This window comes from Culex quinquefasciatus, chromosome 2, assembly GCF_015732765.1.
Source record: "Culex quinquefasciatus strain JHB chromosome 2, VPISU_Cqui_1.0_pri_paternal, whole genome shotgun sequence".
NCBI classification, from domain to species: Eukaryota; Metazoa; Arthropoda; class Insecta; order Diptera; family Culicidae; genus Culex; species Culex quinquefasciatus.
In genome coordinates this window covers 222346545-222361792 of record NC_051862.1, presented here as the reverse complement: position 1 = coordinate 222361792, position 15248 = coordinate 222346545, and the positions used below count along the sequence as shown (strand labels likewise).

Sequence of the window (15248 nt, the reverse complement as noted above, 5' to 3'; positions counted from 1 at the left end):
ATTTTGGTCCTTCGAACCGGATTCCAAAGAATCCGAAGTGCCGGTGTGGAAAATTAGATTCCAGATCAAAAGTGTCGTGGGCAAATGGTCGACGTGACCATTTTGTTCTAAAAGTGGAGTTGTTTCCGGCGTTCAACCACAAGTGTGCACGAACACTACGCAGTGCAAGAACACTTCCACCACCAAAAAGTGCATCGTGTACGAGTGTTAGTGCATTCAAAAACACTTTTGCCATCTCACTTGTGCTTTGTTTACAAGTTGCACTTGCGAGAATCGAGGCACGGTGGGCTCAAAAGAAGAAATTGGTGGACAAAATTAAAAAAAAAATTGTGGTTGGAACTTTATGATTTGGAAAAGAGTGTGAGCCGGAAACAATTCACTGGCTGTACAAGAACCGGAAGTGACGTGAAAGTGCAAAAAGTGAAAAATGGCCGATGAGCTGAAAAAGAAGCTGGCAATGGTCAGCGACTCGCTGGGGCTGCTAGAGAAGTACAAGGAGGACTACACAACGAATCCTAAGCTAGCAGATCAGGTGGGTGCGTGGGCGAAACAACTGGAGGCGATGTACGACAGGTTCTACGGTTTCTCTGCCAAGCTGGAGATGCTGTCAACCGATGCAGAAGTGGACAAGCTCAAGGAGGATAGGCTGGCGTTTGACGCTCGCTACTACACGATGCTGGCCTTTTGCTTGAATAAGTCGACGCCCTCTGGAGCTGCGCCCAGTTTGCCTGCGTCTTCGGCTTCTTCTTCCTCCCAAACGCTGAGGACGAAGCTTCCTGAGTTGATTCTTCCAAAGTTCAACGGCGAACTCAAGCATTGGTGCGAGTTTCGCGACGCATTCAAGTCGGCGATCGGCTCCCGTGACGATATCAGTGGAGTAGACAAGGTGCGGTACCTGAAGGGGCTCATGGAAGGCGAAGCCAAGCTGTACCTGAACAACGTCGAGATTAGTGAGCAGGGCTACAAGGATGCGATGCGCAAACTCTACCTGCGCTACGAAAACAATCGTCAACTCATCAAGTGCCACATCGAAACCCTCTTCGACACGCCTGCAATGTCACGGGAATCGGCGGACGAGCTGTTGCTGCTCATCGATCGATTCGAGCAGCAGCTTTCGGTTCTCAAATCTTTAGGTGAACCAGCCGACAAGTGGAGTTCTCTGCTGGTTTACCAGTTGTCCATCCGCCTCGACCAGCGCACACTTCGGGAGTGGGAGAGCTACTGCACAAAGCTCGACTCCGAGAACGTTGCATCCGTACTGGGAGGAATCGTCAAGCCCGCTGAGAATTCCGATGAGAAGACGGTCACGCCGTCGTACGTCACGATGATCAACTACCTGCAGAACTACGCCCGTGTCCTGACCGCAGCTCCAGCTACGTCGCCACCCCCACCTTCGCTGTCTCGCTCCAAGCCCAAACCATCGAAGTCGGTGGCCTACACAGCAACTGCAGCAGCAAAACCTGAAAGCAGTTCAACTACAGCAGCATCCAGCAGCGGAAAGACGAGCAAGCCGTGCGTCAAGTGCGGACAAGAGCATCACCTGTACCACTGCCCAGGATTCCACCAGCTCAACGTAAGCCAACGATTTGAATTGGTGAGACAAAAACGCCTTTGCATGAACTGCCTTCGTAGCACCGCGCACCTCGCTCGCGACTGTCCTGGTTCAACCTGTCGAACCTGTTCCAAGAAGCACCATACACTCCTCCACACAAATGCTTCCAGTGCTGCGTCTCATTCCCAGACCATTCCCCCTCCATCGCAATCCACCTCGCATGCTTCTGCCCAGCAAACAAACCCCTCAACTTCTGCGAGTGTTCAGAGCACTTCTGGAACGCCACAGTACGCTCTAGTCTCTCACGATAGAGCTGCTGTTCTGGAAACCGTCTTTCTACCCACCGCGCTCGTGAACATTCGAGATTGCAGAGGTCGCACCCAAGTCGCTCGTTGTCTGCTGGATTGTGCATCGCAACGCAACTTCATCACAGAAGCCCTTTGCCAAAAGCTGCAACTGCCACGTGTCCGCCTCCCGGACGCGATCTCCATCTGCGGAATCGGGAACTCGTCTGCTTCTGTGAAGCACAAGACCACGGTCACTGTCCATTCTCGAGTCTCCTCCTTCGCGCTGAACAGCTCAATGCTGGTTCTGCCGACGATCACCGTGAAGCTACCACAGTCAACAGTGGATGTTGGACAATGGGCGATCCCGCAGCACGTCGAGCTGGCTGATCCAAATTTTGCTGTTCCTGGGTCAATCGACATGATCCTGGGCGCGTCGCATTTCTTCCGAATTCTCCGCAACGGACGAGTCAAGCTCGGAGAAAACCTGCCACTTCTACAGAACACCAAGTTCGGCTGGGTCATTTCTGGAGATTGCCTGCGCGAAGGTCACGACCACGTAAATCCACGAGACTGTCAGTTCAGCAACCCGTGCACGATCGAGGAACTGGTCAGCCGTTTCTGGGAGCTCGAGGAGGTTCAAGACAACAAAGGCTGGTCACCGTTGGAACGCTACTGTGAGGATCACTTCCTCCAGCACACAACCAGGGATCCCGACGGCCGCTACGTAGTGAAGCTTCCCAAGCGCGAAGAAATGGTGCCGCTTTTGAAAGACAACCGGTTCAACGCAACTCGCCGCTTCTACTCTCTGGAGCATTCTCTCGAACGAGATCCGGAGAAGAAGGCGCAGTATCACCGATTCATCGCCGAGTACCTGCAGCTCGGCCACATGCGGGAGGTCGCACCAGAAGAGGTCGACGCTCAGCCGCAGTATTTCCTTCCGCACCACGCTGTCATGAAGCCAGACAGTACCACCACGAAACTTCGCACTGTTTTCGACGCATCGTGCCGCTCAAAGTCGGGTCTCTCGCTAAACGATGTCTTACTTCCTGGTCCCACCATCCAGGACACCCTGGTCAAGATTGTGATGCGCTTCAGATACCACCAGTTTGTCGTTTGCGCGGACATCGAGAAGATGTTCCGGCAAATCTTGGTCCACCCGTCGGATCAACCCCTCCAACGCATCCTGTGGCGCGACGATCCTGCTTTGCCGCTCAAGGAACTCCAGCTGTTGACGGTCACCTACGGCACAAACAGCGCGCCGTTCCTGTCGACCAGGGTACTTCAGCAGCTCGCTGACGATGAAGAACACCAGTTCCCTCTTGCCGCCCAAGCTTTACGCCGTGACTTCTACGTCGACAACCTTCTCAGTGGTTCCGATGACGAAAGCGCTCTCACCGCATCCTGCAAGCAGCTCGTTGAGATGCTCGCTTCCGCAGGACTTCCTCCGACAATGGTCCTCGAACAGCCAAGCTGTGCTCGCTGCGATCCCACCGGAACTCCACGAGAAAAGCGCAATCCGAGATCTGGACCATGAGGCGTCGGTAACCACCCTCGGCCTTCGATGGGAACCCAACACCGACTTCTTGCTCTTCAAACCACCACACTGGAAGGAGTCACCAGTTCTCACGAAGCGAGTGATAGCGTCGCAAGTCAGCAGCATGTTCGACCCGCTCGGATTTGTGTGTCCGACAATCACGAAAGCGAAAATCAAGTTGCAAGCACTCTGGAGGATGCAGATCGACTGGGACGCGCCAGTCCCTGAAGCGGTCGTGCGAGATTGGATGGAGTTCAAGCAAAGGTTGACCGGTTTCGATCGGCTTCGCATTCCTCGTCACGTCATCCGTCCCGGCTCCAAGCGCCTAGAACTACACGGGTTCTGCGACGCGTCGGAGAACGCGTTCGGTGCCTGCATTTACCTCCGTTCCATCTCCGAGGACAAGAAGTGCACCGTTCGTCTTCTTACCGCCAAGTCCAAAGTTGCCCCCATCAACATCAACACGATCCCACGTCTAGAACTCTGCGGCGCCCGCCTGCTTGCAAAGCTGCTGTGCCAAGTTCTGGAAAGTTACGCAATCGACGCACCTGTCTACCTCTGGACAGACTCGACCATCGTCCTGAACTGGATCTCTGGATCGCCGGTGATGTGGGGAACCTTTGTAGCCAACAGGGTCGCTGAAATCCAAGAACGCACTGCTCTCGCCACCTGGAATCACGTTCCGTCTGGAGACAACCCCGCGGACTTGGTTTCGCGAGGAATGGACCTTGACGAACTGATGGAAAGCGCACTGTGGTGGCACGGACCGCAGTGGCTTGGAATCGACCAGCATCCCTGGCCGCAAATCTACGTTCCCAACGCGAATGTGGAAGAAGAAAGACGGCGAGTCGTCTCTCTACCGGCTGTTGAAGACCAGCAGGATATCATCAACCGGTACTCAAATCTGCGTCACTTGATCAGAATCGGAGCTCTGCTTCGGCGGTTCTGCGAGAACTGCCTGCGTCACAAGAACGGTCAACTCAAGCTGGTTGGTCCACTCACCCTCGATGAACTCGATCGCACACAACTGGACCTCATCCGTCGAGTTCAGCAGCAGTATTTTGAAGAAGACTTCCGCTTACTCAGCACAACGGGAAGAGCTCACCGGAAGTCGAAGCTGCGTTTCCTTCATCCGCAGCTCGTCAATGGCATTATTCGGGTTGGCGGCCGGCTTCACAATGCGAGGATCCCGGTTGATGTCAAGCATCCGATCGTTCTACCAGCCAAACACCGCTTGACCGAGATGATCACCAGAAGAGAACACCTACGAACACTTCACGCTGGTCCTGGGCTGCTGTTGTCCACCCTCCGACAGCGATTCTGGCCTCTTGGCGGCCGGAACCTAGTGCGAAGCATCGTCCACCGGTGCATGACATGCGCCCGAGCAAAACCAAGTACGCTGCAGCAGCTGATGGGCAACCTACCAAGCGTTCGGGTCAACCAGGCACACCCTTTCGAGAACGTCGGAGTGGATCTAGCTGGTCCGATCTACATCTGTTCCTCACTACGAAACCATCGGAACCCGATCATCAAGGCGTACATCGTGGTGTACGTTTGTTTGGCAACAAAAGCGGTCCATCTGGATCTCGTCACGGACCTCACAACAGATGCCTTCATCGCCTGTCTGCGTCGATTCTGTGGACGGAGAGGACTTCCCGCGAACGTCTACTGCGACAACGGGACGAACTTCGTCGGGGCGCACAAAGAACTGGAGGATCTGCGGAAGCTGTTTTTGACGCAGCGACACCAAGATGCAGTTGCACGAGACTGTGCGGACAGCGGAATCCACTTTCACTTTATCCCACCTCGTTCGCCAACCTTCGGTGGAATCTGGGAAGCTTGCGTCAAGTCCGTCAAGCATCTGCTGCGAAGAGTCGTCGGCGATGCCCACCTCCTCGAGTCCGAGATGCAGACTGTGCTCATCCAAATTGAAGGTCAACTGAACTCACGTCCAATCGTTCCGTTGCCTGCAAGCCCGTCTGACGAAATGGCCCTTACACCAGGGCACTTCCTGGTCGGACGACCGCTCAACGCGATTCCCGACCCAGATCAACAAGCTATCCCTGAAAACCGCCTGTCTCGCTGGAGAAGAGTACAACAACTAGCACAACACTTCTGGTCGCGCTGGCACAAAGAGTATCTGGCGACTCTTCAGAATCGCTATCGCTGGAACACGGAACTGGACAATCTCGCAGTCGGTTCTGTTGTCGCGCTGATGGACGAGCGATACCCACCGCAGAAATGGCTCCTGGGACGTGTTCTCGACGTACACCCGGGTGCAGATGGCCTTGTACGGGTGGCCACGGTCAAGACGAGCACCGGGACGACTCAACGCGCCATCAACAAACTCTGCCTGCTTCCGGTGGAGATTGATCCAGCCAGCATAGCAACGCAACAACAATCGCCGGTCGAGAGGTCTCCTGGCCCTAGCTCGGGGAACAGAGCAGCCGGTTCGGACGCCGGTGCTTACTCTAGTTAGAGTCGCCAGTCGAGAGGTCTCCTGGCCCACGCTCGGGGGAATCGAGCAGTTCCTGGTTCAACTGTAAAGAGGAACAAAGCCTCGCCGTGTGGGTTCTAGGACCCCGCGGCTGGGACTTGGCCCAAGGCAAGTACCCTTTGTTCCTTCTTAAACAGATATTCAGCCGTTCATCCTTCTAGCGTCGCACCACACCTCCCGAAGGATGACACGCACCAAACACCAACCAGGACTGCCGATCAACCCCCAGCTGTTCGAGGAGCATCTCTAATTCGACGAAAAGCCTCGTCACGTGGGTCTGGGAGACAAACCGGACCCCGTGGCAGAGACTTAACTAGAGTTAAGTACTCGCATCCGTTCCCGCAGATTCCTGCGCTCATTTCTTTTCGTTCCAGCTCGCACCAGGACACCAGCATTCGTCGGTCTCTGGCAACGAAGATGCTCCTGTTGAACGCTCACGTCTGCACAATCCTGCCCGATGATCACCACCAACGTTCACCTGAACAACATTTCATTGGCGGCCGGGATGTTGAAGACGATAAATGTTTTTGTGCTGAAATTAAATGTTGTTAGTTAAAATTTTGTGTTAGTACTTATCTTAGACATTAAGAACACCAATTAACACTTACCTGTACAAAACACAAAATATCTGTAAACAAAAATCATAAAACTTACCCACTAAACGCACTCCAAAAAACTGTTATACACAAAGTGACAGACACAAAACACACACGACACACAACACACACCTGACTTTGTACATAGACACACATGCAATAAACATTCACGAACAGCAAGTCACCGCGTTTGGTTCGGACTAAAACACAAAACAAGAAGTTACACGTTTTTCGACAAAATCCGAACAATTTTCACTAACAAGTACGACAAAAGTACGCGCGCGGACAAGTGAGAGGTGTTTTCGTGCAAGGAAAGGATCAAGGAAGGCGGAATTGGAGTGGAAAAGGTGCACACACGGAAGGAGGAAAATTTGGAAAAGGTGCACACAAGGAAGAGGAAGGAAGCAAGGAAAAGGTTTTGGAAAAGGTGACACAAAGATCTGGACCATTTGCTGAACAGGTGCACTAAAACACTTAATTAAAAAACTTAAATAATGCTCTTCTTCTTCTTGCAAGTAAAAGGGTTGAGTTCATAATGTCCTGCGGGGTGCATCTTTCCTTTTTTTCGTCCATCATCCACGATGCAATTTAGTATAATCACGCGCGCAGTCTATCGATTTACCCCCGGATCGAAGCAACCCATGCTTATCCGCCAAGTCATGGCGCACTTTGATGCTTAGGGTTGAGTGGGTGGTATCGATACAACGAACGTTTTCTTTCGGGGATTATTGCGGGGGTTTGATTGAACATTTGCCAAACCCATGTCATGTTCCGGTTCGTTTCGGGACAAACCCGGAAACGACCCCACCCTGACAGTCTTCGTACATTGTGTGAGGTTGACAGTTTGGGATTTTTTTATTGGGAATTGTCGACAGCGATTGGCGAAATTTTCAAGGTTTGGAAGGTAAGATTTCAGTTTCGGTGATAAAAATGATTGTTAAAGCGAGAAAATTGTCGAAAATTTCAAATCAATATCATAAACTACATCTGCAACTATAACAAAAATTAATGTGTTGAAAGTAAATTTAAGCAATTTTGTTAAAACTATTATGCATAAAACTGTTCTGTAATGTTTGGGAAAGTTAAGTGACAAAATAAGTTTTGCTGATACAGTCCAGACTCGATTATCCGAAGGCCTTGGCAAAATTTCACTTCGGATGATCGAATCACGAAAAAATATTTTTTTCGTTGCCTTATCTTTGATTGTTGAGCTTTTACTATGACCCCTAAGCTACTCTAAAGTAATTTGGAATTTTTAAATCCAAGATGGTGGCCAAAATTACGGCGTTGTAGTTTATTTTACATGGATTCAACCATTCAAATTTGATTAAAATGGGGTCCCAGAACTCAAATATGATGTTAAAAGTAAGTAAAATGAAAAACTAAAAAAATGTTTTGTTCGTGATTCAATTATCCGACATTCCATACAAACCTTCGGATAATCGAGTCTGGACTGTATTGCAAATTAAAAAAAAAACTAAGAGAAAGTATGTCTAAAAAAGAGCTGAAGTATCCTTGTGTAAATTTCTGTTCATTCTCTATTACCTTTACATGTTGTAATAAAACACGTCTAAAAATGCAATAAATCTCACCCGAAAAGCCCTCCCACGGTGACACTATCACAATATAAAAAGGATTTCCCACTGATTGTCCTCCCCCAACGGAAAAATGACACCCAAAGCTCGAACCAATAAGTGCCAAACATCTCACCCCGGAGGGATGTCATCCTAGATTGCAATCACCTTCGGTTTCTTTCATTCTTTCTTTCTTTCATGCAAATATTTCCTACACGAGTTGAATGGAGATCCAGGGTGGGGCAAAACTGTCCGTCAATTCGCTGGTGTTGGTGGGGACAATGACGCTTAGGAAACGAATTATTATTTTCTCCCCCCTTTTTTTCATTCTGCGCGCCGCAGCATTTAACGTCAATCAAATCCCTTCCTTCCTCTCTCTCTCTCTCTTGTGTTGTTGCCTGAACAATGTGAGAAAACTTTACTCGATTTGACGTGGGGCTGGCGACCTGGTCTGGTCGGAGAGCAATTTTTCCATGGCCAGCTTGTCAGCGCCAGGCGAGGACAAATTTTTCCCTCCCTTTTTGTAGACTTCATATTTGCTGAACAAGGGGAAACAAAGTTTTAACTGGGAAAATTTTCACTTTCAGCTCGTTTTTTTTTTATCACGAAACGAGAAATATCAGTTTGAAGAACATGCCATCATCGCAAATATTAAATATCGCAAGTAGAAGAATGGCCGTTGTCAGGTTGGAATTTAGAAGGGGCTTACTTCAGCTATCTTTTCCATGAAAGATGATGGGCTAATCAGCACAGTGAAAATAAAACTTTAAAAACTTTTGAAATATATTCACAAAAAATGATCTTTGAAGTTAAAATTAACAGCCACTACAAAAAATATCAAATGATAAAAAAGTTTCAAGACAATTTAGGACTTTTCTACTGTCTATAAATGGTTTTGATCTCGATCCGATGGCGTTGGGCAGCTTTTCAGGTGAGTTCATTCATATTTATTTCTTATTTGTCCCCACCCCCACCTGTCTTTTTAGGTTGTTATTGAAACCTTACAATATACGCAACACCCCCTGCCGCAGTGGGGGATTATGAAGGATGAAATATTTCGAATATTTTTTTTCTTATTCCGCACGTGGCATCACATTCATGAATTTATATTTGGTTCGGTACCTTGCATCAGCGGCTGAACCATCTTCGATGGTCACAATTTGTGGTGTTCCAGGAAGGAAACTAAGCCATGGCTTAAGGACGCCTATTTTGAATATTGGGCATTGAAGCTGGACCAAAAATGACAATAGGCTTCAAAGATCGACGAACGTAGCGTAAGTATCATCAAACTTCTAGATAAATTTATCTTGTTTAGTTTATGTTTATTTTTGGTAGTATTTGACATATTCTACCATCTCCTATCATTACATTTTGCCTATCTAATTTTTTCATGTTTTTACAGTCACTTTTTCAATTTTTTGCTTGTTTTTCATATTTTCTGCTATAAAATGGCACCATCATCATTTTAATTGTAAAAACACTGCGTAGAGGCATAGTCTGGGACACTAGAAAAATTACTGCAAACTTCTTTATACTTAAAATATAGGAGATGTTAATAAAAAAACACAGCAAAAGTTGACCCCTACAAAATGACATTTTTAAAAACATTGGCAAAGTTGTAAAATTTTAAGAAATCATCATTCCAATGCTTTTTAAAGATCAGAAATTGGTTGAAAAAGTGAATTTCTGGCGATTTTTTTAACCGAAGTCCGTCTAAGGCGGGGTTGGGTTGTAAAGGGTTAATTGAGAACCAGGGTTTCCTTTATGTCATCACACCTGGGTGAACTATGCGAATTTTAACAATCTTATTCAACTTTATTACACAAGAAATGTATGATTTCTCGAAACATTGACTGAAAGGCCTTTTTAAGATTTCTTATCGAATTATAATCAAACTAAGAGTATTTTTAATTGTAAAGAATGTTACTTTTTTAACATATCAAACATTTTTGAACAATTTCAATCGTGTTTTCAATCAGATTTTTAGTTTATTTTAAAATATCATAAAAATAAACTAACTTTGCTTTTTGGCATAAAAAAGCAGTCCAATAGCTCCTGACGTTTAGCCAATTTTTGAAATTTATTTTGTTTTGTCAGTAGATGTTTACCTTCAGAATGAACGGAATAGCAAATTGGCATCTTTACTTTGTTTTGATTAAAATGTTTAGTATCCATTTTTTTTCTGAAGTATTCTTAATGCCTTCAATTTTGATTAAAGAGCAATTCCAGCTCAAATTCATGTTTTTTTTTTTTCTGGGACTTTTGTACCCGACCCTCTCCGATTTTAATGAAACTTTGTTGAAATGTTATCCTAGGCCTATATAAGCCATTTTTGTGTATATGGAGCCAATAGTACACGAAAATAACATTTGAGAAGGTCATAAAGTATTTAAAAAAAAAATTGCAATTTGAAAATTACTGTAACTCAAAGCCGTTGCGTCATATCAAAAAGTGGTCAAAGACAAACTTGTAGGAAATTGGACGGGCTTTCTGAAAAAAATACACTGAAACAAAAATACAGACCACTTCTATGAGACTTTTTGATTTTTAAGTCTAAAACTTAAAGTTAAAGGTGAAGTCACGATTTTTGCTCGTTCAAAATTTTTTGAGGAAATAGCCTAAAATGTAACTGTTTTGACTGCAGGATGCAGGATGTAAGTCTTTTGACTGCAGGATGCAGGATGGTATATCTCTCCTAAAAAATTCCAAAAATCATTTACTAAAACTATTTTTTGTTTGAAAAGTGGTCTTAACGTCGAAATTTTGAAAAACCGGTAGTGAATATCGATTTCCCAGACAAATGCAGGATGGTATGTCTCTCCTAAAAAAATACAAAAATCATTTACCAAAACTGTTTTTTTTAAGTGGTTTTGACGACGAAATTTTGAAAAACCGGTAGTGAGAATTCTCAGACAATTTTACATGAAAGTCTCTATATTGACCATTGTCCTATGTCCAATTCTTGGAAAGATACAGCGGTTTAAAAATAAAATGTTGAAAAAACGGGTTTTTTGGTAATTTTGGGAATTTCTTTATGCCAGACTTGGTTTTTCAGCTCGTAAATATTTTTACCGGAAAGCTCGTCTAATTTCCCATAAGTTTGTCTTTGACAGCATTTTAATTGGATGTAAGGGCTTACAGATATAAGCTTAATTGCATTGCTGATAACTGAAAATAGAATATTTTTTTCAGTGTGGTAGAAACCACACTGAATAGTAAATTTGCTAACTTAAATTTCAAAACGAGTCAAATCAAAAAGCTTTCACAGGCAAACTTATGGGAAATTGGACGAGTTTTCCGGTAAAAATATTTACAAGACTGAAAAACCAAGTCTGTCATGTAAAAATTGCCAAAAACTACAAAAAAAAAAACGTTTTTTCAACATTTTTATTTTTAAAACCGCTGTATCTTCCCAAGGATTGGACATATGACAACGGTCTATATGGGACTTTTATGTAAAATTGTCTGAGAATTCTCACTACCGGTTTTTCAAAATTTCGTCGTTAAAACCACTTTAAAAAAACAGTTTTAGTAAATGATTTTTGTATTTTTTTAGGAGAGACATACCATCCTGCATTTTTCGTGAGTCTTTTTTCACATTTTAGGCTATTTCCTCAAAAATTTTGAACGAAAAATAAACGTGACATCACCTTTAAATTCAAGTTTTAGACTTAAAAATTAAAAGTCTCATAGAAGTGGAGTGTATTTCTATTTCAGTGTATTTTTTTCAGAAAACCCGTCTAATTTCCTACTAGGGGAAATATGCCCATTTTAATCACTCTAAGCCGTTCGACCAATTCTCATCACTTTTGCCGTTTTCCGCTATTAAATCAATATTTCAGATGTATCAACAATGGAGAGTTGCTTGCTCACTTTTGTTTGAGCTATTTATCACTTTGGAACAGTCAAAAACACTTTATTCAAGCTGTAATTCATGATCAAAGTGCTGATAGGCCGATAATAGAAATAGGCTGAGAAAGGGTATAGTTCCCCTAGTTTGTCTTTGACCACTTTTTGATACGACGCAACGGCTTCGAGTTACAGTAATTTTTAAATTGCAAAATACATTTCTTTTTAAATACCTTACGCCCTTCTCATATGTTATTTTCGTGTACTATTGGCTCCATATACACAATAATGGCTTATATAGGCCTAGGATAAAATGTCAACAAAGTTTCATTAAAATCGGAGAGGGTCGAATACAAAAGTACCAGAAAAAATCCTGGTTTGAGGTGGAATTGCTCTAAAGCTATAAAGCTATAAAAACCCCGTTGTTACGGTACAATATTCTAATGGCATTTTTGTAACGACAGCTGCTATAATTATATAGACAAATAAATCGCCTACTTGGTCATAAGGAAAAAACCAACATAGATTATGTCAAATAAATAAAACTTAAACCAAAATAACAAAAAATGTATAAAAATCTCTTTGAATAAATTCCTACAATTTTTTACTATAATTATGAAATCAATGTTTAATTTAGTTAAAAAAAACTTCATCAACCCCGGTAAGAGAATTGATGTCCCGACCTGGATTTGTAATCCTTTTTCCACAAATACGTTTTCGGTTCAAAAATCAAACTTTTGAAAAAAAAATAACTAACAATGATCCATTTTATGCTCAAAATCATACATCGGTTCAGAATCGTTGGTCTTAATGAATTAAATAAATTTTAAAAGAAATTTAAGCATAAACTTGAAAGAATTACAAATACATGATGATTGAAACATGATTGAATCTTTTAATATACCTATCTTCTTTCTATAAAAAGGCTCTTTATTCCAGACACGGTCAAAACGCTATTTCATGTTTCTATACGACTTTTTCAAATGTTGGCCTTGATTTTTGAGAGTCAAACATGTTTTTCTAGAAAGGCCCACCTTTCGATTGGAAGCAAAAATCGATTAAAATAACTTTGAGTTAAAATTGTAAAAAAATGGTTTTTGCGAAAATTTACGAAAATTTCCTATTTTGGGACCCGTGGGCAACTTAAAAAAAATACGGGTATTTATTTTAAAATTATACATTTTGAGAAAACCCCTAATTCTAGGGCAAACGATTAAAAATTAAGAAATTCTGAAACAAAGAAACCTTTACTACGCAAAATGGATCGAGATAACTTCATTGAAAAAACTGAATTTTGATACAAATTGAAACACGAAAAAAAAACTAAAGCACTTTACTCACGTGTGACAATTTATAAATCTCAACGTTATGAGCAGCTTATCCACCCCTTAAAACCCCCCAGAAGGTAGGAACCAACTCCCGGGCGGACAATTTTAACACCGCACAAATCATGCCAGCACTTTAATAATGGAGTGTTAATAACCGGAAGATTAAAAGTAGCACCCAGGAATCACGACTCTCCGTCGTCGTCACCCACGTGGCAGCCAACTGCCACGTGCGTGGAAATGCAACACAACGCGACTTCCCCCCCTAAAAAAAAGGATTGCACTTTTCGAGCAGCTGCAGCTGAGCATTTTATAACTCTCTTTTTAGTGCTCGTGAAACTGTGCACTCGGAATGCCGGGCTTGAAATGCTTGTGAAAGTGTGACTTTTGAAAAATTCCCCCCATCGGGATTCCAAGTGGCTCATCATCATTGTCGTCGCCATCGCCATATCCCGCTCAGCTGGACACATCCAAAGTGACCCGATTTTAAGTGGTTTTTAGAATCCACACACCGCAGTAGGCGAGCTGGGAGAGGGTGGGTGTGGGTGAGGGGTTGTCCACACATAATTTGGTCGCTGGCTACTGCGATGGCTACTGCGATGAACAGCGTAAAATGGTGGTGGTTGGGAAGCTTTTTGCGACAGCTGACCCAGTAGGCCATGGGAGATCACATTTGCATGCCAGTGTCGTCACTAAAAGCTTCTGTTTATTTAAAGTCTTTGGACTTGAACTGACTATAATATTTAGTTTTATTTTTGCCTGACCAAAAATTCAATTCAATAAAATTAAATATATTAACAATTTATTGCCCCTTTAAAAAAACAGGACTCAACCCCCTTGTTTGCTCAATTGTGCACATCATTCGCAACATGACCTCATTCTGCCCGTTGGCCACAGCCCCGCGAGGAGTCTATTTGCGTAAACACGACGTCGTCGCGGGTCGACACGACGTCTCACTTGTCTTCTTGCTGAATCGGTGACGCTTTGACTATGGTTGGTTATGGCGGCCAAAGCCAATGCATGCCATCTAAGCAAACATGTTAATTTGGCCCGGGCTACGAATGTAAACAAGTCAGTCCATCAAAGAACGGGCAGCCAGCCTCACCTCGCCTCCTGCGATTTGTCTGGAACAATGAGAGCTAGGTCTCTGCAAAATCAGCCAAGAAGAACCAGTGAAAATAGATCAAGAATCGAGCCTTAGGGTCATGCCACGAATTCAATTGCTGTTTTGTTTATGTCGATAATAAGTTTTGAAAAAAAATCTGTTAACAATTTTATTTCAAAATCGGTAACAAAATTCCAATCAAGTAGTTCATAAGTTATTTACCGTAAACCGGGGTGACTTTGATAAGATTTCAATTTGTTGTTAGAATATTTTCCAACAGGTAAGGTTTGTCTCAAGATTATTATTTTTAAAACATGTACTAGGGTAGGCCACACAAAGTCCATGCACTATTTTGGAAAAAAGTTTTTTCAATAATGTTTAGAAAAAAAATTTACGTTAAAAATTCTTGGTTTTAATTCCGGGATGACTTTGATAGTCATAGTTTTTCTTGTTAAAATCATATTTAAGATGTTCAAACTTTATTTGTACGTTAAATGTACCATCACTAAAGTAGCTGATATAGTTTGTAAGAAAAAAATCAATATTTATATTAAGTTAACTAAGTTTATAAGCTTTTTAACAAAATACATATAAATTTTAGGTAAAATTGTTAAAAAGTCGGAATTTTGCCTGAAATTTGTTAAAAATAGTTTTGTTTATAAAATTATCGATTTATATTGCATTTTAAACTGAATTCAAAGCACGAATCACAAGTTTTCACATTTTACATGAAATTTGTTCAACTGAATTTGCCTATAAATTTGGAGATTTTTTTTAATTGTGATTCAAAACCACATATTATTTATTATTTACAAACTTATTTAACCTTCTCCTAGTGGAAAATTGTCCAAAGAATCCGAAAATACATTCCGTTTTCCGATTAAAAATCATGTTCATTGAGAAAATCATGACACTTTAAGAAGTTTAAA

The 15248-nt window shown here is 43.3% G+C and overlaps 1 protein-coding gene across 1 annotated transcript; it reads left to right on the top strand.

Moving 5' to 3' along the window:
• Positions 1 to 427: 427 nt before the first annotated feature.
• Positions 428 to 6120, top strand: LOC119766512. The gene is made up of 4 exons (XM_038251101.1): positions 428 to 1573; positions 1820 to 3249; positions 3305 to 5847; positions 6008 to 6120. Exons 1-4 carry the CDS (start codon positions 428 to 430, stop codon positions 6118 to 6120), a joined length of 5232 nt encoding a protein of 1743 aa, XP_038107029.1.
• The last annotated feature ends 9128 nt before the right edge of the window (positions 6121 to 15248 follow it).

Excerpts from the sequence above, each read along its gene's own strand:
- LOC119766512 (XM_038251101.1), top strand. The coding sequence starts at position 428 with ATGGCCGATGAGCTGAAAAAGAAGCTGGCAATGGTCAGCGACTCGCTG. Across the intron at positions 1,574-1,819 it reads CAGGATTCCACCAGCTCAAC|AGCACTTCTGGAACGCCACA; the intron begins GTAAGCCAACGA and ends GCGAGTGTTCAG. Across the intron at positions 5,848-6,007 it reads GGACGCCGGTGCTTACTCTA|ATATTCAGCCGTTCATCCTT; the intron begins GTTAGAGTCGCC and ends CTTCTTAAACAG.